General features: G+C 38.5%; 2 protein-coding genes across 6 annotated transcripts in view; one reads left to right on the forward strand and one right to left on the reverse strand.

The window, feature by feature from the left end:
* The window catches only part of LOC132399140 (activating transcription factor 7-interacting protein 1-like), an 80,829-nt gene extending 64,410 nt beyond the window's left edge, over positions 1-16,419 (forward strand). Inside the window, exons 7-10 of one of the 4 annotated variants that reach the window (XM_059979182.1) lie at positions 3,256-3,353; positions 4,982-5,076; positions 5,948-6,045; positions 6,904-16,419. In XM_059979182.1, coding sequence (XP_059835165.1) covers positions 3,256-3,353; positions 4,982-5,076; positions 5,948-6,010 — 256 coding nt within the window. In that variant the 3' untranslated portion in view covers positions 6,011-6,045; positions 6,904-16,419. The remainder of the gene's footprint in view (positions 1-3,255; positions 3,354-4,981; positions 5,077-5,947; positions 6,046-6,903) is intronic. The other 3 variants (XM_059979181.1, XM_059979180.1, XM_059979179.1) reach the window with 3 other exon arrangements.
* Positions 15,394-25,436, reverse strand: part of emp2 (epithelial membrane protein 2) — a 59,960-nt gene continuing 49,917 nt past the window's right edge. For both annotated transcript variants that reach the window (XM_059979183.1, XM_059979184.1), the window contains exons 4-5: positions 19,500-19,640; positions 15,394-17,594 (exon numbers count right to left, since the gene is read on the reverse strand). In XM_059979183.1, the coding sequence (XP_059835166.1) occupies positions 17,428-17,594; positions 19,500-19,640 (308 nt within the window). In that variant the 3' untranslated portion in view covers positions 15,394-17,427. The remainder of the gene's footprint in view (positions 17,595-19,499; positions 19,641-25,436) is intronic.

The raw sequence follows: 25,436 nt of genomic DNA on the forward strand, positions 1-25,436 counted from the left end.
TTGTATGCTCTTTTGAGTACTATGTTTATTTAAATGACCTATCAGCTGCATCAAAAGCAGATACTTTTCCCAAGTACAGGCTGATCAACAACTCACTCACTTAATCACCCGTCCACACTCCCAACTACTTCTACTTTATCATTTCCTGTACAGCCACCTTATGTCCATAAAGTGCCTAGTGTCAATCTGTGTATATAAGCAATCTTGTGAATTTTTACTTACTCTGTTATTGTGTTCTTTATCTTACTGTGTTTTTGCACTGCTTCAAATGCAGAGTAACAATTATTTCACTCTCAGATCGCAGTCATAGAGAAGTACAGCACAGAAACGGACCTTTTGGCCTACTTAGTCCATTCCAAAGCCATTTAAACTGCCTAGTCCCATCGACTTGCTCCGGGACCATAGCCCTGCATAACCCTACCATTCATATACCTATCAAACTTCTCTTTAAATGTTAAAATCAAGCTTGCATTCACCTCTTGTGCTGGCAGCTCCTGCCACATTCTCATAACCCTCTGAGTGAAGAAGTTTCCTGTAGTGTTCCCCTTGAACTTTTCACCTTTTACCCTTAGCTCTTGACCTTTCATTGTAGTCCCACCCAATCTGAGTGGAAGAAGCCTGCTTGCATTTACCCTATCTGTACACCTCAGAATTCTGAATATCTCTACCAAATCTCCTCTTAACCTTCTACATTCTAAGAAATGCAGCCCTAACTTTATTCAAATTTTCCTTATAATTCAAATCCTCTAGACCTGGCAACATCCTTGTAAATTTTCTCTGCACTCTTTCAACCTTATTTACATCTTTCCTGTAAGTAGGTGACCAAAACTGCACACAATACTCCAGATTAGGCCTCACTAACATCTTATCCAATTTCAATATAACATCCCATCTCCTGTACTCAACACGTTGACTTATGAAGGCCAATATGCCAAAGCTTTTCTTTACAACCCTATCTACCTGTGATGCCACATTCAATGAATTATGAACCTCTATTCCCAGATCCCTTTGCTCTACCACGCTCCTCAGTGTCCTACCATTCACGGTATAAGACGTACCCTGATTGGGCCTATCAAAGTTCAAAACCTCTGCATTAAATTCAATCTGCCATCTTTAGCCCATTTTTTTCCCAACTGATGCAGATCCCTCTATAAGCCATGATAACCTTCCTCACTGTCCACTACATTCCCAATCTTCTCCCAGTCCCAATCAACACCTGCCAGATCATTTTCGATAACATTAAAATTTGCCCTTCATCAATTTAGAATCTCAACCTGCAGACCAGACCTCTGTTGGGATATTTACTTTGAAACTAATGGCATTGTGGTCACTAGGTGCAAAGTGTAACCCTACACAAATATCTGTCACCTGCCCTGTCTCAGTCCTTAATAGCAGATCCAGTATTGCATGTTCTCTCATTGGGCCTTCTACATACTGATGTAGACAACTTTCTTGAACCCATTAGTCATATCTATACCATTTAGTCCTTTTACAGTATGAGATTCTCAGTCAATATGTGGCAAGTTAAAATCACCTACTATAATAACCTAATGCTTCTTGCAACAGTCTGCGATCTCTTTACAAATGTGTTCCTCTAAATCCCTAGGCCTGTTGCAAGGTCTGTAATATAGCCTCATTAACACGGAAATACTTCCTTTATTTCTTAGTTCTACCTGTGATGCCTCACTAGACAAGACCTCTAGTTTGTCCTGACGGAGCACTGCCATGACATTTTCCACTGGCTAGTAACACCACCTCTCCTCCTTTAATCCCTCCTGTTCTGTCACGTCTAGAACAACGGAACCCTGAAGAAACAGAGAAACAGGCCCTTCCACTCAGACTTCATAATGGTCGAGCACCTACCCTAATCCTGCCCAAACCCATTCCCTCACATTCCCATCAATCCTACTTGCTTAAGCAATTTACAGTAACCAGTTTACCAAAATACAATTTTTGGGTAGGAGAAAACCCACAGAGAGAAGCCTCAAACCCTAGGAAGAAGGTGCAAACTCCACACAACAATCATTGGTGGCTAAAATTCATCTTGGGTTACTGGAACTATGAGAACCCTGCTCCACCCCATCACTCCATCCTGTACAAAGATACATACAGACTTTACCCAAGTCAGTCCCTTCCCACATTTTGTTGCATCTCCTATTATACTGCCACATCATCCATCCGGAATACAGAACTCCTTCAAGTTTTAATGGATCCAAAGAAACCTACCTTAACACTGTTTCCTGACTGTTGACAAGTTTGCTTATTCATATACATTTCTATTATTTTTAATTTTTCTTGGCTCAAGCTAATAAAACCTGAGATACAAACACACTCAATTTCTCAATTGATAGAACATCTGGACTATTCTAGTGGTGTTTAGTATCTAATAAGTAATTCTTGTTGTTTATCCTGTATTATATCCAGGCAGTTATTATGGAATGTGCAATCTGTAATAACAGATGAGTCATAAAATAATTTGTGGGACTCTGACTCTAAAACTGGATCAGGCTTGTATTTATAATAAGGTATGGTTTCTTTTGAGTTTGTATTTTAAAGCAAGGTTTTGGTGAATGATGTTTGCCATTTGATTGTGTCTGGGTAAGTAATCAGATTAAGCTAAAATGCTGCAGAATCCTATAATATGTTGGATTGTTTCTGGTTTCCCTTGCGATTTTCTGCATTTGACATCTTGAATTTGTGGGTCTTTTATTGTGTATTTTTGATTATTTTTTGTGTTAACCATCTGGTTCTGTACTGCCACAAGGAACCTTTCTATTTCTGGGAAGAGGTCCCCAGTTCTGAGCCAGGCATTCAACATTTCCTTGTTGACATCTAGTCTGCTCAGATCGTGGGGCTGCCTTCCAAAGAGGGTCTTCCACTGCTTAACTTGTTCTTCAGTAGTGATAATTTCTTCCATTTTTTTCTGGGTTGTGCTCTCATTTAAGTTTAGTGCCTGCAAGTATCTTTACCAAATGGTGTTTCCTTCTCCTTTAAATACTGAAGCCAGTGTTAGAATGGGAGATGTAAATGAAGTGAATCATATTTGCAAAACAGACATACAAGTGTTGCATGTTTTGCAAAAGCAATTAAAAATTGGTATCATACAAGACAAAACTACAAAAACAAATTTGGAATCAATGAAATTAAAACCAGGAAATATTTAAGAGAGCCAACTGATTCACTCCATCGTATTACTGACTAGGTTATATAGATAGCATGAACTGATATTATTTTCCTTTCAATATTTCTCTTTAGAACTTCAAATTCTGTGCCTACAGACGCAAAGAATACAAGGAATATTCCATTGCCAAAGAATTTGGACACTGTAACGCCAGCAAATACACACTGCGGGGGTAACTAACTTAAATAAGAAGGAGATGGAATTATTAGACCTGCCTGGTAAATCAGATATTGGATTCAAACAGCCCATCACTATACAGTTTATTACTGGTACCCTCTGCTAATCCTGAACTGTTTCGTCATATTGACAAAATAATGAGTGGAACTGAAGCTCTTCCCTTGTGGAACAGAGGAAATGGAGTTGGCTGTGGTCTCTAGTTTGAGAAAGTTATTGATACTGGGAGGCTGCATAGACAAACCACCCTTTCTGCTGGCTACACTCAGCAATGGTATATGAGTGAAATATGACAAAATTGTAAAATATTTTTAGCAGGGTATCCCCAATCCCCATCTTGCTTTCATCAGATACTGGGTTGGATCAATGTGTGAGGCCATGGAAGTTTCAGGAAAATCCTGGTGGAAATTACGAGTGGGAAGAGCTACCTTCATATAAATTTGAAAGAGTGCACAGAAGTGAGATTCGCATCTCAGTAAAGGCACAAAGAGATGCTAAAAATAAAGGATAAAGAAATTAATAATAAATGAAGCTGTATTGATTCCCTAGAGATCTGAATAAACAGTCCCAAAATTATATTGGCACTAGTATTTAGTTGGAGAACAGTGAAGAGTTAAGGCAAACTTTACTTATAGACCCTAAAAAAATTTTATACAGAGCACTTTGCAGCAGCTAGTAAATGAAGGAACAAGGTTTAATATATTTAAATTAGTACTCTATATATATATATTGGCATTTTGTGATTTAACGTGTCATAATGTTTTTGATCTAAATGCAGTTATGCTGATCAGAATAGGCTACATCCTCTGACTTTTCAAATACTTGTCTGAAATCCCCAACTCTCCATCAATAATGCAATAAACAATCAATTTTCTTGTCTCCATTCAAATATCATAAAGATGTTATTTTTTAAAAAAGATGTTTGTTGTCTCTATCTGAAGGAGTCCTGAACTTCCTGCAGGAAACACAAACAACATCATATTTTATTTCTGCTATTGGCAGTAGTTTCCAATTTTTCTGTGCCAGGTAATTAACATTTCCTATTCATTCTTGCTCAAAAATCGATGACAATTTTGTGGAAAAATTGCCAATTGTTGACAAAATGGTGTTTCTCTGTATCATTTTATGATTGATTCTGTTATAGTGGAAAAATTATTATCCACTATATATCATACTACATCAAAGGGCTAGGTGGTTATTCAATAATATAATGTTACCTAGTCTTCCTTTAGTGACATCATCAAGTCAAGTGTGAATATATCCTACAACCAACTATGTTTTCTCATAGTATCTTTAGCTTAAATGATGATGCACGTTTGGAAATTCTACCGCCAATATTGATGGATGAGCATTTAACATATGTCAATCACCCTCCTGTTGTTTCAAAGGTAGCACTCACTGTTTATTATTATAAGATCACCATACAAATATATTCAACCCAGGTGGGAGGGTCTGACATATGAAATATCTGCCCAGACAGCTGTCTAACAATTCCAAGAATAACTATATTTGTTAGTAGGTTGGTTTTTTAAAAATAAATTTGGAACAGTTAATTAGCCATTCTAACTTTAATTCAACAGTGTTAAAGGGATCAGCATTTACTTTGGACTTCTTTTGTTAACATAGACATGGCTTCGAAAACAACAGAAGGGAACACAGAGTCCCCAGACACTCTGGTTTGGCAACCTAATAGGAAAGAAGAACTAGGTAATACAAGACAGGTAGGTCAGAAATGCTTCTTTGTGGGGAATGTTTTGGTTTCACTGAATTATTTTTTTGAAAGAATTGCTAGTTAGGAACAATATTTTTGAGTACCCATTTGATAAATTATGAAATGAATAAAATCAAACATTTAGCATAAAAATCACTCAGTTATTCGATTTACATATTGTAAATTTACAGTTATATTTGATTATCCTGAAGAAAGGTCTCCATTCGAAAAGTTGACTTTTCCATATACGCTGCCTGACTTGCTGAGTTTCTCCAGCATTCTGTATGTTTGTTGATTTGGATTTCCAGTATCTGCAGACTTCCTTGTGTTTACAATTATATTTAACTTAAATATACCTGTAACTGATAATTAGTTTTAAATGGTTACCTAAAATGAACAGTGTTGTTTGAGTTTGGAAATTGCTTTTTTTGTTAACAGTGATTAATTTTACAATCATTAGCAAAATAATAGCATAACTAAGAATTAGGTATCATTTAGCATCACATTTCAAAATGAAATAACTAAATGTTATGGAAAACAAGTAAAAGCAGAAAATAATAGAAATGGTGTTCAGATCAGGCAACATCTATAGAAAGGGAAGCTGACTTAATGTTTTCAGATTGATAACCTTTTTTAAGAACCATTCAATGAATTTAATCTGATATCTTGCCACATGAGAATTAACAGATCTTTTAATTAAATTGGATATCTGCAATTATCTGAGACAAATTATTCATTGACCCACTGTGCCGCATGATCTGGGAAATAAATGGAGTTTATTTATATTATAATCAGTAAGGCATACATTAAAACTGAGTTGTCGGGAGATGCATCACTGATCGTTTAATTAACACACAGTGCCTAAATATTCTGTTTTCCAGGAAAGTAATGCGACAAGTAGTCAAATAATAATTGATCTTACAAAAGGCAATGAACAATCATAGTCAGAAAAAAGGTACTCCTTTTTTATGATTCAAAGGTATAACTGAAAATCAGTATCTTATTTGAGAATGTTGCCTTTTAATCTGCTGAATTTTAATGTACAAAATGAATAATATGGGTGTTCTTATAATAAATCTGCTGTACACAACATAAAATATCGTGTGAATCAAGCATAAGTGTAGTTTCAAACGTGATGTTCAGCTTAAAGTCATGCATTCTACCCAATTCCCTAGCTGCCCCGTGCTTTTGAACTGTTGGTAAATGAGATCACTACAATGGTGAGGAATGAGCTCATAAGCTCAAGATGGTGAATTAGTCTGGGAGGAGATAGAAATATTAAGGGTAAGAAGTCGATGTTGTGAGTAATATATGTTCTTAACCTTAACTATATTGTAGGCATAATTGGCAGCTATTTGTTGCCTTCACCTACCAGTGTCTGTCATTATATCTACCCTCTCCTCTTTGTTTTTCTGCCAATCAGTCACTGCACCTGGGTTCACTTATCATTTACCAGCTTTTCTCCATGATCCTCTCCTCCTTACCCTGGCAATTTTCCCTCTTTCGGCTCAGAAAAAGGTCTTGACATGGAACATTGACTGCCTATTTCCCTCTAAAGATGCTGCTTGACCCACAGAATCCCTTCAGCAGCTCTTTATTTGCATATCTGTTTATCATTTACAGGTCTCACTGAAACATAAACTTGATCAGTAGTAAGCATCTGACACAAACGTTGGTAAATCTTGTATCCACAGCTCAATTTATTTGCTGCTTTTAAAGAAGCTAGGAGCTCTGAAATTTAGGAGCTTTGCTGATATACCTTAGCGGTTGTTCTGTTTTACCAATATGCTGATGTTAAACTAGAACATAATTTTTTTTTTAAATTTAAATGGATTAGGATCAAGTGAAGCTGAAAATGAAAGCAGAGCAGGAAGATAAACTTTTGTTGTTGAATCTGTGGATGTGTGACAAAGGCATGCGGAGATCATCTTTTCAATTGTTGCATCATTATTGAAAATTTTAACAAAGATGGAACATAATTGAAATACTGCATACCAGAATACTTGTGAATCAAATAAATAATAACCGTATATTTCTGTATTTATGTATATTCCCTTTCAATCAGCAGTTCCTACTACAGTTTCAACAGGAGATCTACTTACTAAACCTGATACCTCAGGCCATCCCAGGAGCCTGCAGTATATCCAACGCATATGAAAAGTGGAATTGCAATCTCCTGGAGTGCTGCGGATGTTCAACAGATTTGTGCCTCTATATACAGTTTTGTGATACTATATATGCATACCATGATGATCCTAGTTTGAAGTGCCTGTGACAATGGAAAATATTTGGAGAGGCAAAATCTCTCCTTCCACTTGCACTTTGTTTCTGTTTTACTTGAAATTTAATATTTTACTTATTCAAGCAAAAATCACCCATTGTTATTTTGTCTTTTTCTGTGAATCACAAGCATTTTGCTTATTAGAACCTAAAGAAATCCATATCCATCATTCGTTATCGCATTGCTTATGCAAAAATACTAAAAATGAAAACAACTTTAGTTTATTGTGAACTGCTCTTTATGGATTAGTTACTGAGGAAATTTTGGTCCGGTTTTGCCTAAGTTCATTAAAAACAAATGTGTTTAAGCATTTGTCAATGTGGTGTTCATTTTTGAACAGAAGTAAATAATGTGTTCATATGTAAACATTAAACTTGTCCTACTAAATTTAAATTGAAAATTTACACATTTGGATAAGTGTTATTGCAATCAAATCACTTTCCCAAGTTATGTGTCCATGAAAATATTTGATACCAAAGTGCTAACTGTTTTAAGTCACTATTTAGTTTTTTTTTCAGGACTGAAAGTTCAAACTCCTACCAAGGTGTTCATACTTTTTGATCACCTTTTGTATTGTGTAGTCTGCAACCACAAATATAAACCAAAAGTTCTCACCTTGATCAGAAAACACATGGGTGTGCCTCTTACTACTTTTTCTTGAAGATTCTATGTTACGAATGCCTGACCTGAGGACTTCCCTACATACAAACAAACTCCTAAAATGTTTTTAAATTCAAAAGTCCAACATATGTTCATTCATTCCTATGAGTAGCCAAACTAGTTTACACTCTCTCCACTTTTAATAATTACTCCTAATCAGCCTTGTGCCTTTAATACTGTGGAGGTATAGTAATTATATCAAGTGATTTTTGTGTATTTGCTGACTTAAGGGCATCAGTAAAATTGGGCTCAATTATCCCGGGACAGCCTGTACTTCATTAGATACTGAAAATTACAATCTGAGCATTGATGCATAATCTAAATGACAAAATGCCATTTCCATAACAGATCATTAAAAATGTCTTCTTAATTTTAAATTAACACAATTTTGAACACTAATTAGAATGGGAAAAGTAATTATGAAATACTATGGTTATATTTTTACGGACATTTATAGTTGATTTTGTCTGAGAAAAGCTAGAAATTGAGTCATTTAAAATTGCTCATCCACTTAAGCAAGAGGCTAAATTTTGTAAATACAATAAAATCTGTAGTTCATCACGTGAGCATTCTGACAGACTGGGCTTGTGCAAAAACTGATAAATGAGCAAAGATATTGTGAATCCCATGTGAGGTGTTGACAGTTCAGAAAAGCGTTGCAACAGAGCTCAAATTGGAAACCAGGTTTTTACATTTTGATCCAAATGTGCCTAAATATTCCTTTGTTTAAAGAGAATGTATCAAACTAACTGTGAAATCAATGATGCTAAAGTAGATTGCAAGCTTTTTAATCTGTGTTGCACATAACAAAAGATTCCATAATAATTGAAATGTTAGTCTGAAATTTGCAAAAGTGATCTGCAACAATAAATTCAGTTAATTGTCAGAAAGTAATTACGTGAAGTATGCAACCAAAGGAATCTGTAGGATTATACAACTTGACAGGTCGTTTCATTTATTTAGTAAATATTCACTTTCTATATTTCTCAAACTATTGGTCATACTTGTAGTTTACAATCTTGCACCAGAAAAATATTCCATAGCAATGGCAATGCATATTTAATAGCAGTGGTTTTTTGCAAAGAGATCATTTGTACCTTCCATATGCATATCGAATTATATTAGCTGTTAAAAATTGCTCCTACAATGTGTCATGCTGTTGTTAGCAAGTTTTAAGTTAGCAATTAGTTGCTAGTTTAGAATATATAGGAAAAATGTCCAATGAAATCTCCAAGTGTATTAAATGACTGTTAATTAACAATGGTGCTTCCTTCATTCTGAGACTATGTGTTTTACTAAAGTCTGTCATTCTGCATGTAAATTGGTGCACACTTAAAATTGCAGGATGATTTAGTTAGTAGTTTTAAAGCAATTACTTGTACAAATCCTGTTTTATTTTGAACATTAAAATGATTAAAACACAGTTCTAATTGAAGAAAGCAGTGTAAGTGCTTCCATTGATATTCAGATTAATTGTTTTATAAATTTATAAGTCATTTAACATTAACTAGAGAATATTCATCAGAATTTCTTGCATTGCAGCATCATTAGAACTTTATTTCTAGAAGAAAAAATCTTTTTAGCAAATCATGCTTTTTAAATATTGCATATTAGAAGAACATGCTCCATTAGTTCTGTTATTGTTAAATGATACCTTCAACATATTCTGTATTGATGGTTTAACAATGTGTGGATGGAGACAGCTGTGGTGCCTATGGAACAAACTTGGGTAAATCTTGTTTCCCCCACTACAACTTTTAAAACTCGTATTGTTTGCTCAGGGAGGTACAGTCAGCATATCTGGAGTTGGTTAATATATCAATTTTCTATAAGTGAATACAGTAAATTATTCTCACTTCCCCTTTCCTCTATTTGTTCCTCACTTTTCCAGTTCTGATGAGTGAATTAAGATGTTACTTGTTTCTCTCTCCACAGATGCTGCCTAACCACAGACTATCTCCAGCATCTTAAGTTTTTTTTAAAAAACAGCTCATGTAATCATCAGCAGCCAAGAAAGTCATAAACACCTGACCACAGCATAGTAGTAATCTCTTCTTTATGAAAACTAGTATTTCATTATAAGGAAATTCTGTATTAACTAGTGCTGCAGTGTTGGTGGTGTTGTTATACAGATAAATGGACATCTGAGGTAATTTATGATTCTAGAAAAAGCATAATTTATATCTTCAACAGTGATTCACATCACCATTATTGCTCATTCTGAGTAGCATCTGCATAAGCAACTATTGTTCATCGTGGGGCTATGTAAACAATCTCAGAATGAACAGACCTTTATAAGATACACAGTTATAAAAAACTACAGCACAGAAACCGACCCTTCAGCCCATCTAGTCCAAAAAAAGGGATGAGCAGTCAGAGTAAGAAACCTCCCACTTTCTTATTCTGAGTTGCCTTTTTTTTCCCAGTCCTGATGAAGGCTCCTGGCCTGAAATGTTAACTGTACTCTTTTCCAAAGATGCTGCCTGGCCTGTAGAGTTCCTCCAGCATTTTGTGTGTGTTGCCTGGATTTCCAGCGTCTGATTTTCTTGTTCATGATTGGTCTTCTTTTAACCCTCCTGATTTCATTTTTAAGTTGTCTTTTGCAATTTTTATTCTCACATACCTCAGAGACTCAATATTTCTCAAAAACTAAGGTACCCTAAACTTGTTATCCTTGCCTTTTATTCTAACAGGCACATACAAGTTTTGTACACTCAAAATTTCACATTGGAAGGCCCCCCCCCCCCCCCCCCACTTACCAAGTACATCTTTGCCAGGAAACAGCCAGATCCTTTCTGATACCATCAAAATGGCCTTTTTCCAGTTTTGAATCCCAACCCGAGAACCAAACTTATCCTTTTTCATAATTACCTTGAACACATCCTAAGTGTGTTTTGGTTGTTAATGCAAGCAATGCATTTCACTATATCTTTAAATGTACATGTACCATGTAAAGCTAATTATTAATCTATTCCCTCTGCAACCAGAACTTTAGCTTCCCTGTTGGGAGACCACAGTCAGTGCAGATCTCCTCAGTGAGCACTTTAGAGTGTGTGCTTAGCTCACTGCTCTACTTTTTCTACAGTCCTGACTGTGGCCAAGCACAGCTCAAACACCATCTATAAATCCATTAATGTGATATTGTTGTTGGTAGAATATCACAGGGATGGGATACATCAGCTGGTTGGATGGTGTTGCAATAACCTCACACAGTGTCAGCAAGAACAAGGAACTGATTGTGGACTTCAGGAAGGGAGTGTTGGGAGAACACATCAGTACTCATTGAAGGATCTGGTGGAAAAGGTGATCTGGATGTCAGCTTCTCAGGTGATCTATCCTAGCACACCATATTGATGCAATCATTGAAGGAGGCGTACCAGCAGCTATACTTCATTAGTAGTCTGAGGAGATTCAGCATGTCACCAAAGGCTTGGACGTTTCTATAGATATGCCATGGAGACCCTTCTGGCTTGGAACACAGAGTGGTATGGACTCTAATGCACAGGTTCAAAAGAGGTGTCAGAGGGTTGTAGAAGTCGGCCAGTTCTAACATGTGCACATCCCTCTCCAACATCAAGGAAGTCTTCAAGATGTGGTACCTCAAGAGAGCAGCATCCTTCATTAAGGACCCTCAACATCCAGGACATACCCTCTTATTGCTATCACTAGGGAGAAAGTACAGGAACCTGAAGTACACACTCAATATTTTAGTAACAGCTTTACCCCTCTGCCATCAGTTTATCTGGAACAGACCCAAAACCCATGTACTATTTGCTTAGTATTGTATATTATAGATTTTATGACTGCACTATACTGCTGCTGTAAAACAAATTTCATGTCATGTCAGTGATAATGTATCTGATTTTGATTATTAATTACTTCAGCTCAAAGTATTAAATGAATGATATTAAATTCCCCATGGTTATACAGTATAGACCATACCATAGTCTAAAACTAATTCATTTGAGTGGATGAGTACACTGTACACTGGATGTCTAGGTTCTCACAATATTTAGCAACAGTTCTAAAACGTATTCACAGTAGTATAGGCTCCTCTTTTCCAGCCACCTCAGGCTATACCGGTGCTACATTGTGACTAACATCCTTCCATCAAAGTAAAAGAAAGTTCAGGTCTAAGCTTTTGGGCCAAGACTACTTTGACTTCTTTACCTTCCTTAGAACTGGCATTACATAATTCAAAATAACAAGTTATTCAAAAGTTTTGAATCCATGCTCTTCATATATTCCAAACAGTTGATGACATCCTGATGGCATGAACATTTCTCTAACTTCCAGTAATTTCCCCTCCTCATTTCTCTCCCCACCCATTTTCTTATTCTGGCTTTTGTGTCCTTCCTTTGCAGACCTGATGAAGGGTGTTGGCCTGAAACATCTACTGGTTTTTTTCCCTTTCCATGGATTCTGCATGACCTGCTGAGTTCCTTCAGCATGTTTGTGTTACTCTGGATTTGCAGCATCTGCAAAATTTGTGTTTACAAAACACTTCAGAACTGTTTAATCTGTTTTCCGGTTTGTGTTTCCATAAGACCATATTGTTTCTGGATCGGTCAGGGCATCAAAGGATATGGCAAGAAGGCAGGTGTATGGGGTTGAGTGGGATCTGGGATCGCCCATGATGGAATGACAGAGCAGACTTGATGAACTGTATGTGTTATAGACTGTAGACAATTTCAGTGAAGCCATAAGTTACAGGAGCAAAATTAGGCCATTTTGCCTATTGCGTGTGCTCCATCATTTCATCATGGCTGATCCAATTTTCCTCTCAGCCCCAATCTCCTATCTTCTCCCCATATCCCTTCATGCCCTGACCAATCAAGAATCTATCAACCTTAAATATACATAAATACTTGGCCTCTACAGCTGCCTGTGGCAACAAATTTCACAGATTCACCACTCTCTGGCTAAAGAAATTCCTCCTCATCTCCATTCTAAAGGGACACCCATCTATTCTGAGGCTATCCTCTGGTATTAGAATCTCCCACCATACAAAACACCAGATTACTGATCACATGCTGATGCAGACCTGTAGATCACAAGGAGGTTGAATTTCAGACAAGCTGGACCAATTTCTGTTATTTATCGGGGACAGGGGGTAGCATAAATTGACAATCTAAACAAATTAATGATTTGCTAGGCTGTACTTTATTATACATACAAAATACAGATAATTGTCAATCATTCCTTATATTTTGGATTTCTTTATCAGAGTCTATATTATCACATCATTGTAGAATCACGGTAACATAACTAAACAAAAATGCTACGTTAAAAACAATCACACTACTAATAAGACACTCAACCTGGTAATTTTTTAAACTATATATTGAAGGAGGAAGAAAATATTTTCTAAAAAGGCTCTTTGAAAACTAATTAATATGGTAAATTAGATCCAAAGGAAGAAATAAGTAAGTGAAGCATGTTTAATAATCTGATTGTTTATGGCTTACTTAATCTGTCAGATCCATGTTTACCTCGTACAAATGTTGGACTATATACAAGATTTTAATTGCAAATGTTTTATTTAAAATATAGGATTTATATCCATAATTGTGTTTTTCGATTTTAAAAACTTGCGTGCTTTTGTTTGAAACCAATTCTAGCTTATTTGTCAACTATTAAAGTACTAAACAATGTAAAATCAAACTTGTACTAAAATTCATGAACTGCAAACTTAATTCATAAATCTAGTTTATGTCCTAAGCTATATCACTCAATGACAGAATTTAATTGATTCAAAAACAAATGGACTCAGGATCAATGGCCAGCAAATCAAAATGCATGCAAGTCTTTCACAATACACACAAATACAGTGTATCTAGAAACTGTCCTACCCCTTCTGATCTTTTCAGTGATTTTTATCCTTCTATAGTAATTTTAGCAAAAAATATAGGTTAATTTGTTATCTGTGACATTGCGAGAGAAAATCCATATTTATTATGCACAGGATTTAAATGCAAATTTATACTGGGTGTGAGCATTAGCTTGTATCACTGCACAGTATCACTAGAGTAAAAAGCATCGATAACAAATTAGCATGCAATAAATATATTACAAAAATAAGACCTTAATATATTGTGGTAAAGAAAATATCAACTTTGGAACGAGTGGTTACTCCAATAAGATGTCTTTTAAGTGGATCTTCAAAAAAATAATTTGGTTTGTATACTGTCATAATTTTATTTAGGACTGACTAATATATTTAAAAAAAATCTCCTTTATTACCTCATTGGTTATGCAATGGAATACAGTTGCAAAAATCAAATTGTGATCCTCACTATGGAAACCACGGTCCCTCTGTCTCTTCCATGAACATGTGTAGTTGCACTGTTAATAAATTGCCAACTTTTACTGTTTCCATTGACTGACAATGAGTTATTAAAAAAGTACACCTAACTTTTTTTATAAAAGGAAAGGTTTGCTCACTACACTATAAACGTAGCTAAACTGGCGATTTTAAAAAACAACCGCTTTTTAGGTATTGAGTAAAATATTTGAAGAAAACTATTAACTGGTTACTTGACATTATGTTAATTCTGCCACTAAAAGTTATATAAAAATGTGTCACAACTGTTGTATTGATGGTCATTATCCTGGAAGTGGATCTGTAGTTGCATTTCCTACACTGAGTTACAATTTCTATGTAAGTTAAAACTGATTTTTTGAAGTAATGTTCAGTTCTCTGGAATGGCGCTACATTGAGAGATGAGATAGTCCTTTGCCAGGATGTTGAATGCAAAGTTTCAGTGCTATTATATTACTTTCTATTTATGTTGATCCTAATTTTCTGATTATAAAAAATAAGTACAGGAATGGAAAATGCTGAGAGCAAAAAGCAACTGTGCAACAAGTTCTGTCTGATGTTTAGGTTTTAAAGCCTCTGCAATCATTGCAGTCCAGCTAATCAGGAAAAAAACAAGCAGCACCAACATACTAATGCTGAATTCAAGTATTTATTTACAGCAGTATTTTCTGTTTCCACTAATGTCAGGATGGTTAAGAGTTTCTTATTTAGTTTCTGAGAAAACCTCTTGTATGATTTAGCTAAATAATGAGGGAAAAGTTCTGTTGGCTGTGCTCAGTTCAGTGTTTATATTATAGAGAGGGAGTCATAATCACAGTAAATCGATTCAAAATGTCCAATTATTGAAGTGCAAAAGTTTAATAATTACCCTTGGGACATCTAGGGGCAAAAAAGCTACAATCAGTGGCCACTAAATTAGGTGTACCTGTACACTTGTTTGTTAAAGCAAATTTCAGTTATTTGGTCAGAAAGGGGAAGAAATATGATCTAAATTACTTTGACCATGGATTGATTTTTGGTCCCAGATAGGGTGGATGAGCATCTCAGAAGCTGCTGATCTGGGATTTTTACACGACTCTAGAGTACAGAGAATGGTGCGAGAAACAAAAAAAAATCCAGTGAATGGCTGTTCTGTGGGCAAAAACACCCTTGTTAATGAGAGAGGTTAGAGGAGAATGGCCAATTTAATTCAAGCTGTCAGGAAAGCAACAGTAACTGGTTAAGAAGGTGTACGGTGTATTGGCCTCCATCTATCGAAGAATTGAAATTAGGAGCCGAGAGGTGATGTTGCAGCTATATAGGACCCTGGTCAGACCCCACTTGGAGTACTGTGCTCAGTTCTGGTCACCTCACTACAGGAAGGGTGCAGAGGAGATTTAGAAGAATGTTGTCTGGATTGGGGAACATGCCTTATGAGAATAAGTTGAGTGAACTCAGCCTTTTCTCCTTGGAGCACCGGAGATGAGAGATGAGCTGATAGAGGTGTATAAGATGAGAGGCATTGATCATGTGGATAGTCAGAGGCTTTTTTCCAGGGCTGAAATGGTTGCCACAAGAGGACACAGGTTTAAGGTGCTGGGGAGTAGGTACAGAGGAGATGTTGGGTAAGTTTTTTACTCAAGAGTGTGGTGAGTGCATGGAATGGGCTGCCGACAACAGTGGTGAAACGGATACAATAGGGTCTTTTAAGAGATTTTTGGGTAGGTACATGGAGCTCAGAAAGATAGAGGGATTTGGGTAAGCCTAGTAATTTCTAAGGTAGGGAGGGACATGTTTGGCACAACAGGAAAGCCGATGCTTACTTCTAGTGGTTTACATTTCACAAGATGGTTTATATTATGCTAATAAATAAAATGTACAAATAAGCCCAGACATCAAATTTATTCTTTTTCCAAGGTCAAGAACCATCAATTCTAAGCAATTACATTTTCCCATTCACCAGCTTAAAAAAAATCAAATGGATGATCTTATATATTGTGATTGCCAGAACACTATTTGCTTATTTTTGATATGACATCTGAGGCAGCTATTAAGCTATCAAATCCATGCTTGCTCTCAAACCATTGCCATCAGTCCCATTCCTCCAGTTATTTTGCCAAAAACCTGTTCTCTCTGACAATATATTTATAGAGGCATCTCCTATGTGATGACAATTTGGGTAATGAAAATTTGCCCTTCAGAAGTTACATACCACTACCCCAAAATCCGAGGTGTGAAAATTTGCTCTAAGCAGAATTTGTGAACAAATACATAAAACAAAATGTATTTTTTCCAGATTGTGTTTCTCAATGCACTGATGAACAGCCCATGAATAGTATTATTCATCTGTTGCATTATTTATTGTAGTAACTTGCAGTAATTTTTATGACTGTACTGCTGCAAACCCAACAAATTTTGATGACATATGTTGGTGATAATAAGCCTGATTCTGATGAACTGACTTATGGAAAATGGTGATAGGAACTTTTCAAAGAATTCATCTCCACCCTTCATCAATATTGCAGGGTCACCTGTATATCATTTTCTGCTATAGACAAATATAATGTACTTCGCTAAGCATTTCTGTTATTATAGCCTTCCAACTTTTCATGGTACTTTATCCTAAGTGACTGATAAGTAGCTTTTAGAATCTATGTCCAGTAAAATGATGCTTTAGGGAAATTAAACATGTTTAACTAAAGAAAGACAAAGTTGAGAAACATGAGTACAAGGCCACTAGTTTTTTTTAAAGCATCTCGTGAACAACATGGAGCTCATTTTGTGAAGGTTGAAATGCTTAAACCACCTCCTGTGAATGTGAACATTTCATTTTGACTGGCAGTAAAAATAATAGGTGTCTGCCACTGTGAAACTTCTCAATTTACCTTAACATAAGCGAGAGAGTGATGTTTATTTCTTCTTAAAAGTGCCAATTTGATCTTTAAAGAATTTGTATCTGCTAAAAGGGCTTCAAAACAGTTGCAAAATTAGCTATTGCATTTTTGCATGGTTTGAAAATTACTGTGCAAAAGGTTTATTTGCAGGAGATCTTGATGAAATTGAATCAGAAACAGAATGTCTCTGCAGTGGTATGTGAGGGGTTAGGTCAATCCAAGCCTCTATTTGCGTTTCCGTAAAACAATGTACATTACACCACTAATAAAAGTGAAAGCAAATGCGATCCAGGCTAGAATAAAGGAGTATCCATAGTATCCTGTATGCAAATTTTTATGGAAGTTTGGCTCCTGGTCTGTGTAGATGGACGCTGCAATCATTACACAGAGGCCTAAAAAAAAAGACAAAATTATTTGTTAGCGGGATTAATTCTCCAACACAGATTTGTGCCCTTCCAGCAAGAAATCACTATCATTTTTTTTCTTTTGCAGTCAACAAAAATGTAACATCTCAATAAGGATTCGGTAGAAGGAAAAGTTATTTTTTTTATATAAACTTTGTCCAGAAGTTGTACAAATCAGCATGTAATGCATTGTTGCAGTTAACATCAATCCATTTTGATGACACGTTTTCCCATCCCTATTGCCAATTATTGGAACGTTAAACACAATTTACATTTTAATGGGAATTTTGATCAAGAAATACATATAAAGGGCACTTTACACAGGAGAAATAGTAATAAAAGCTGACAGTCAAGGTAACCAAAGCTTTTAAAAAGGTGATGATGAAGGGAAATTAATGCTAGTGCACAGTTAGTGCAGTGGGAATGGCTTCAGGGGCTGGGTTGTGTTCATTGTATAAGATGTGGGAATTCTGGGACACCGCTAGCCTCCCAGATAGCCACATTTGCACCAGGTGCACTGAGGTGCAGCTCAGTAGAGAACACCGTAAGAAACTGGAACTGCAGCTCGATGACCTTTGGATCATATGAGAAAGTGATAATAGGAGTTAAAGGGAGGTAGTCACCCCTAACCTGCAGGAGGCATGTACCAGGGTGGCTGTCAGAAGAGGGTAGAGCACCCCGTGACCATTCCACACAATAATAAGTACACCGCTTTGGATACTTTGGGGGGGGGGGGGGGGGTTGCAGAGCTGCAGCAACCAGGAAAATAGGTTGAGCAAGCTAGGGATTTTCTCTTTGGAGCAAAGGAAGATGACAGGTGACTTTATGGAGGTGTATAAGAGGCATTGATGAGTAAAAAGCTCATGAGAAGGCATAATTTTAAGGTTATTAGAGGAAAGTATAAGGGGAATGTCTGAGATTGGATTCTTTTTTTTACTCACAGAGAGTGGTTGATGTGTGGAATGTGCTGCGGAGGCAGATACATTAGGGACACCACTCAGGTAGATGCATTGAAGAAGGAAAAATGGAAGTATATGTGGGAGGGGAAGGGTAAGGTTGATCTTGGAGTAGGTTAAAAGGTCAGCACAGCATCATGAGCCAAAAAGCCTGTACTGTGCTGTTCAGTCTACATTCTATAAAACAAGAGAATACGGATGACGGAAAAAATGTGGAAGGGAAGGGTTAAGTTGATCTTGGAGTATGTTAAAAGGTCAGCACAACATTGTGGGCCAAAGGGCCTGTACTGTGCTGTTCAGTCTATGTTCTATGTGCCATAGAGTAAAACGTCATTACATGGACAGTTCAGCTCCTTTGTGCAATATATTGCTAATCCTGTGAAATCTGTGTGTTGTTGTAGAGTCCAGTTCACTAGGATAAAGGACCAGGGACCCAGATTGTGCAGGCCAGCGAGTTGCAAGGGATGCAGTCCCTTGGAAATGCTAAAAGGGAAGCCTTCTCACATTCACTTAGAAGAAGTGACTTCACTGGAGGGCCTGAAGAGGATCATATTAATCTGACATTGCAAGGGTAAAAGGCAAGTGACAGAAAGATGCACTGGCAAAGGTCAGCATACCTGAAAGCTGATACCATGCCTGTAACTGAAGTCTGAAAATGCTTTATGTCCCTGGAAACCTCATGAAGGTGCAGATACAGAAGAGAAGAAGATCCCAAGAGTGATGCTAAATCACGAATGGGATCCAAGGAGGAGATGCACAACACTGGATAATCTAAGGTACAAGGTGATCCAGACAAGCTAGAGGGGTTGAGAAGGACAAGCAGCCACCCCACTTCATTACAATCAGAAAGGACATCATTAGATCTAGAATCTTTTCAACCTTCAAATAGCAGTGCTTTGGAGTAAGCACTTTTATTATACATACTGTACAGACTTACTTGAAAGTAGTTGCAGGGTTCCAGCAATGTAAAATCGTTGACCCTTCTGCAGCCGGAACAGTTGAACAACGAAGACGATGAATGAAATACAGCAGAAGATCACTGACAGACACATTGTCGCCTGTATTGCCTTGATGCAATCTACATAAGATAGAAAATATAATCAAAGGGATTGGCATTTGGCCCAAAATTGTACGAGAATCTCAGGGACAAGTCTAATTCTGGATCTCAGAAAGTCCTCTCAGCATATTTCTCTACAAATTCCTTGTTAAAGTCTTAGAAGTATGTTTCAAGTTTCCACACCACACCGATGCCTCACTACGTGTTTGTTGGCTTCCCTGTGCAGTCCTTTATCTCAGCAGGTAAAGGCAAAACATAGCCACCCACATACCTGCCAACTAGTTAATTACTTTCCCCGCCTACATGTGAGGAAAAAAGTCTTTGGTTTAGCAACTCCCCAGGGAGTCTTCTGAACTTTCAATAAAAACCTGTTTAAAAAAAAAATTAGATGTAAATTGAAACCAATCATCAGAATGTCTACTGTACAGAATGCTACCAAAATTATAAACAAAGTTCAAAGTACTTTATTATCATAGTATGCATGCCACATGCAAACTGGAGACTCATCTTCTTGGAGGCTCCCACAAAACAATGCACAAAAAAACAGACACAACAAAGACCGACAAAAACTCAATGTGCAAAAGAGGGCAAAGTAAGAAAATAATTTTTAAAAGTGAACAAATAATACTGAGAACATGAGCTGCAGAGACCCCAAAAGTGAGTCCTTCGGCTGCGGAGTGAGATCAGCGCTGAGGTAAATAAGGACAGTCCAGGAGGCCGATGACCGCGGGCAATAACTGTTCCTGATCCTGGTGGCATGGGACTCAAGACTCCTGTACCTCCTGGCCAATGGTAGTAGCAAGAAGAAACAGGGAGATGGGTCAAATACAGTCAGGCAGCACGGGCTCAGGTGGGGGTGGGCGGGGGACCTTGGCTGGCACAGGCCAGTGGGCCAAGTGCCAGTTCACTTTCTGCTGTCATGCCTCGAGTTTTAATCTGGCTCAACACTTTAATTGGCATGGTGTACTGGGGCTAAATGCTGATTCATTTTATACTCTTGTGCCTTGATACATTAATGTGGCTTGAAGATTGCCTCAATGATGGCCATACATGCATTTGAGTGTCCTTTCTTTTCTCACTATCTGGCAGGCAACTCATGTTCCATCTCAGTCTGGAATGATTAACATTGAATGAATGAGCTATATCATATTGTTCAGTAAAACATTAATGGCTGGGACAGTGGAAGGAAACCACTGGGAACTGAAGCAACAGTATGTACAGCAGAGTCCAAAATCAGATAGAGGAGCAAAATTAGGCCATTAGACCCAATGAGTCTGCTCCACCAGTTCATTTTTCACTTATCTATTTTCCCTCTCAACCCCATTCTCCTGCTTTAACCCCCTAACCTTTCAAGCCCTGACTAATCAAGAACCCATAAACAAGCTCCAAAACCTGGGCCTCTGAATCTCCCTCTGCAACTGGATCTTTGACTTCCTCACTGGGAGAGCACAGTCTCTGCAGATTGGAAATGACATTGCTTCCTCACTGACAATCAACCCTGGTGCACCTCAAGGAAGCATCCTGAGCCCACTGCTCCACTCTCTCCACACCATGACTAGGCTCATATGTCATCTATAAATTTGACAATGACACAAATATTGTTGGCAGTATTTCAGATGGTGATGAGGAAGTGTACAGGAGCAAGATAAATCAGCTGGTTGAGTGGTGACTCAACAATAACCTTGCACTCAACATCAGTAGGACCAAGGAATTGGTTATGGACTACAGGAAGGAGAAGTCGAGGGAATACACACCAGTCCTATAGAAGGATCAGAAGCGGAAAGGGTGAGCAGTTTCAAGTTCAAGGCACATATTTCATTAGGAGTTTGAGGAGACTAGGTAGGTCACCAAAGACAATCACAAATTTCTACAGGTTTCTATGTGGAAAGCATTCTGAATGGTTGCAACACCATCTGATATGGAGACACCACTGCACAGGATTGAAAAAAGCTGCAGAAAATTATAAACTCAGCCAGGTCCATCATGGATACGAGCCTCCCCAACATCCTGGATACCTTCAAAAGGCAATACCTCAATTAAAGGTGGCATCCATCATTAAGGATATGCCCTCTTCTCATTGCTACCAACAAGGAGGCAGAAGAGCCTGCTGCAAAACAACAAATTTCACAACATTTGCCTTTGATAATAAACCTGACTCTGATTCATAGAAAACCTACAGCACAATGCAGACCCTTTGGCCCACAAAGCTGTGCCGAACATGTACTTAGTTTAGAAATTACATAGTGTTACGGAGAGCCCTCTGTTTTTCTAAGCTGTACCCATCCATGAGTCTCTTAAAAGACCCTTTCGTATCCGCCTCCACCACCATCGCCAGCAGCCCATTCCACGCACTCACCACTCTCTGCATAAAAAACTTATACCCGACATCTCCTCTGTACCTACTTCCAAGCACCTTAAAACTGTGCCCTCTCATGTTAGCCATTTCAGCCCTGGGAAAAAGCCTCTGACTATCCACACGATCAATGCCTGTCATCATCTTATACACCTCTATCATGTCACCTCTCATATCCACCACTCCAAGGAGAAAACGCCGAGTTCACTCAACCTATTCTCGTAAGGCATGCTCCCCAATCCAGGCAACATCCTTGTAAATCTCCTTTGCACCATTTCTATAGTTTCCATATCCTTCCTATAGTGAGGTGACCAGAACTGAGCACATTACTCCAAGTGGGGTCTGACCAGGGTCCTATATAGCTGTAATATTACCTCTTGGCTCTTAAACTCAGTCCCATGGTTGATGAAGGTCAATGCACCTTATGCCTTAACCACAGAGTCAACCTGCACAGCAGCTTTGAGTGTTCTATGGACCCAGACCTCAAGATCCCTCTGTTCCTCCACACTGCCAAGAGTCTTACCATTAATACTATATTCTGCCATCATATTTGACCTACCAAAATGCACCACCTCACAATTATCTGGGTTGAACTCCATCTGCCACTTCTCAGCCCAGTTTTTCATCCTATCAATGTCCCGCTGCAAACTCTGGCAGCACTTATCGATATCCACAACACCCCCAACCTTTATGTAATCAGCAAATTTACTAACCCATCCCTCCACTTCCTCATCCAGGTAATTTATAAAAATCACGAAGAGTAAGGGTCCCAGAACAGATCCCTGAGGCACACCACTGGTCACCAACCTCTATACAGAATATGACCCGTCTACAACCACTCTTTGCCTTCTGTGGGCAAGCCAATTCTGGATCCACAAAGCAATGTCCCCTTGGATCCCACGCCTCCTTACTTTCTCAATAAGCCTTGCATGGGGTACCTTATCAAATGCCTTGCTGTAATCCATATACTGTTATGGTCCAGTCCGGAGCCCGCTTTCTGGGTCTTGATCCTGTCCGTGGACTCCGGACTCCGGGTCTTGTAGCCGTCCCTCCTTTCACCCTTAAGCCCAAATAGGATCATCTTGGCTTAAGGAGGTGCACCTGAGACCTAGCGACTGGTGGTGTATATATAGGGGCTCTGGGACTGAGTCTGGTTGGGGGTTGCCCTGTTCCTCTGTTTGTCTTGTACCTGCTGTTCCATCTGGTTTGCCTTGTTCACGCTGTTGCGCTGTTCGCCTGGCTATCTTTTTGTGACCCCGGCTTGGATTACCCACTGTTAATATCTAGTTCTGTAAGTCTGTTCTTGTAGTCACCCTGGACCGAGCTCCCTTTTGATCCCTTGCCTCCGTCGGGTAAGCAGGCTGAACTGTCGTTGCCCGGCAGGGGGGACTCTGACCCTTTCCTACCCCTCTCTTCTGACGGGTTGTGCCCCGCAACCTGCCCAGGTGCTCCGCAACCTGCCCAGGCCCCTGTGTTCCTGCCTGGGAGGCTGGGACCTGCCCAGGAGTTATGCAGCCCACCCAAGGGGCTATCCTCCCAGCATTCCTTGTCCCATAGACCCATCCTTTAGCCTAGCTAGGGTCCTGCCTTTGCCATGAACTCCAGGGTCCTTCCTTCGCCACGAACTCCAGGGTCCTTCCTTCGCCACGAACTCTCTGAACCCCAGGATCACTGTTGCATGCCATGGTCTCCCCATCTTGTTCTATCCTTTAGTTGTTCCTGTCCTGCCCCTAGTACTTCAGTGCCTGCGTCCTGCATTTGGGTCCAGTCTCCATGTCCCCCTTGTGACATAATCACTATATCTATGGCTCTACCTTCATCAATGTGTTTAGTCACATCCTCAAAAAATTCAATCAGGTTCGTAAGGCATGACCTGCCTTTGACAAAGCTATGCTGACTATTCCTAATCATATTATGCCTCTCCAAATGTTCATAAATACTACCTTTTAAGATCTTTTCCATCAGCTTACCAACCACTGATGTAAGACTCACCGGTCTATAATTTCCTGGGCTATCTCTACTCCCTTTCTTGAATAAGGGAAAAACATCCACAACCCTCCAATCCTCTGGAACTTCTCCCATCCTCACTGATGATGCAAAGATTATTGCCAAGAGGCTCAGCAATCTCCATCCTTGCGTCCCACAGTAGCCTGGGGTACATCTCATCCAGACCCGGAGACCTAACCAACTTGATCCTTTCCAAAATCTCAAGCACATACTCTTTCTTAATATCTACATGCTCAAGTTTTTCAGTCCACTGTAACCTATCTCTACAATCGCCAAGATCCTGTTTCCATAGTGAATACTGAAGAAAAGTATTCATTAAGTACCTCTGCCATCTCCTCCGGTTCCATACACAATTTTCCAGTGGCACACTTGATTGGTCCTATTCTCTCACGTCTTATCCTCTTGCTCTTCACTTTCTTGTAGAATGCCTTGGGGTTTTCTTTAAACCTGCTTGCCAAGGCCTTCTCTGGCTCTCCTAATTTCATTCTTAAGCTTCTTCCTGCTAGCCTTATAATCTTATAGATCTCTATCAGTACCTAGTTTTTTGAATCTTTTGTAAGCTCTTCATCTTGACTAGATTTTCAACAGCCTTTGCACACTACGGTTCCTGTACCCTACCACCCTTTCCGTCTCATAGGAACATACCTATGCAGAACACCACTCAAATATTCCCTGAATATTTGCCACATTTCTGCTCTACAGTTCTCTGAGAAAATTTGTTCCCTATTTATGCTTCCAAGTCCTCCCTAATAGCTTCATATTTCCCCTTACCTCAATTAAACACTTTCCTAACATGTCTGTTCTTATCCCTCTCCAATGCTAGAATTATGATCACTATCTCCAAAATATTCTCCCACTGAGAGACCTGACACCTAACCAGGTTAATTTCCCAATACCAGATCAAGTACAAACTCTCCTCTTGTAGGCTTATCTACATATTGTGTCAGGAAGCCTTCCTGAACATACCTAACAAATTCCACCCCATCTAAACTCCTTGGTCTAGGGAGATTACAATCAATATTTAGGAAATTAAAATCAACACAACAACCCTGTTACACTTATGCAGAATCTGTCTCCCTATCTGCTCCTCGATGTCCATGTTACTATTTGGTGGTCTATAAAAAACACCCAGTAGAGTTATTGATCCCTTCCTGTTCCTAACTTCCACCCACAGAGACTCAGCAGACAATCCCTCCATGGCTTCTTCCTTTTCTGCAGCCATGACACTATCTCTGATCAGCAGGGCCACACCACCATCTTTTTTGCCTCCTCCTCTGTCCTTTCTGAAATATCTAAAGCCTGGCACTCTAAGTAACCATTCCTGCCCCTAAGCCATCCAGGTCTCTGTAATGGCCACAACATCATAGTTCCAAGTACTGATCCAAGCTCTAAGCTCATCTGCTTTGTTCACGATGCTTCTTGCATTAAAATAAACACATCTCAAATCATCGGTCTGA

Source organism: Hypanus sabinus, chromosome 9 (assembly GCF_030144855.1).
Source record: "Hypanus sabinus isolate sHypSab1 chromosome 9, sHypSab1.hap1, whole genome shotgun sequence".
Taxonomy (NCBI): Eukaryota; Metazoa; Chordata; class Chondrichthyes; order Myliobatiformes; family Dasyatidae; genus Hypanus; species Hypanus sabinus.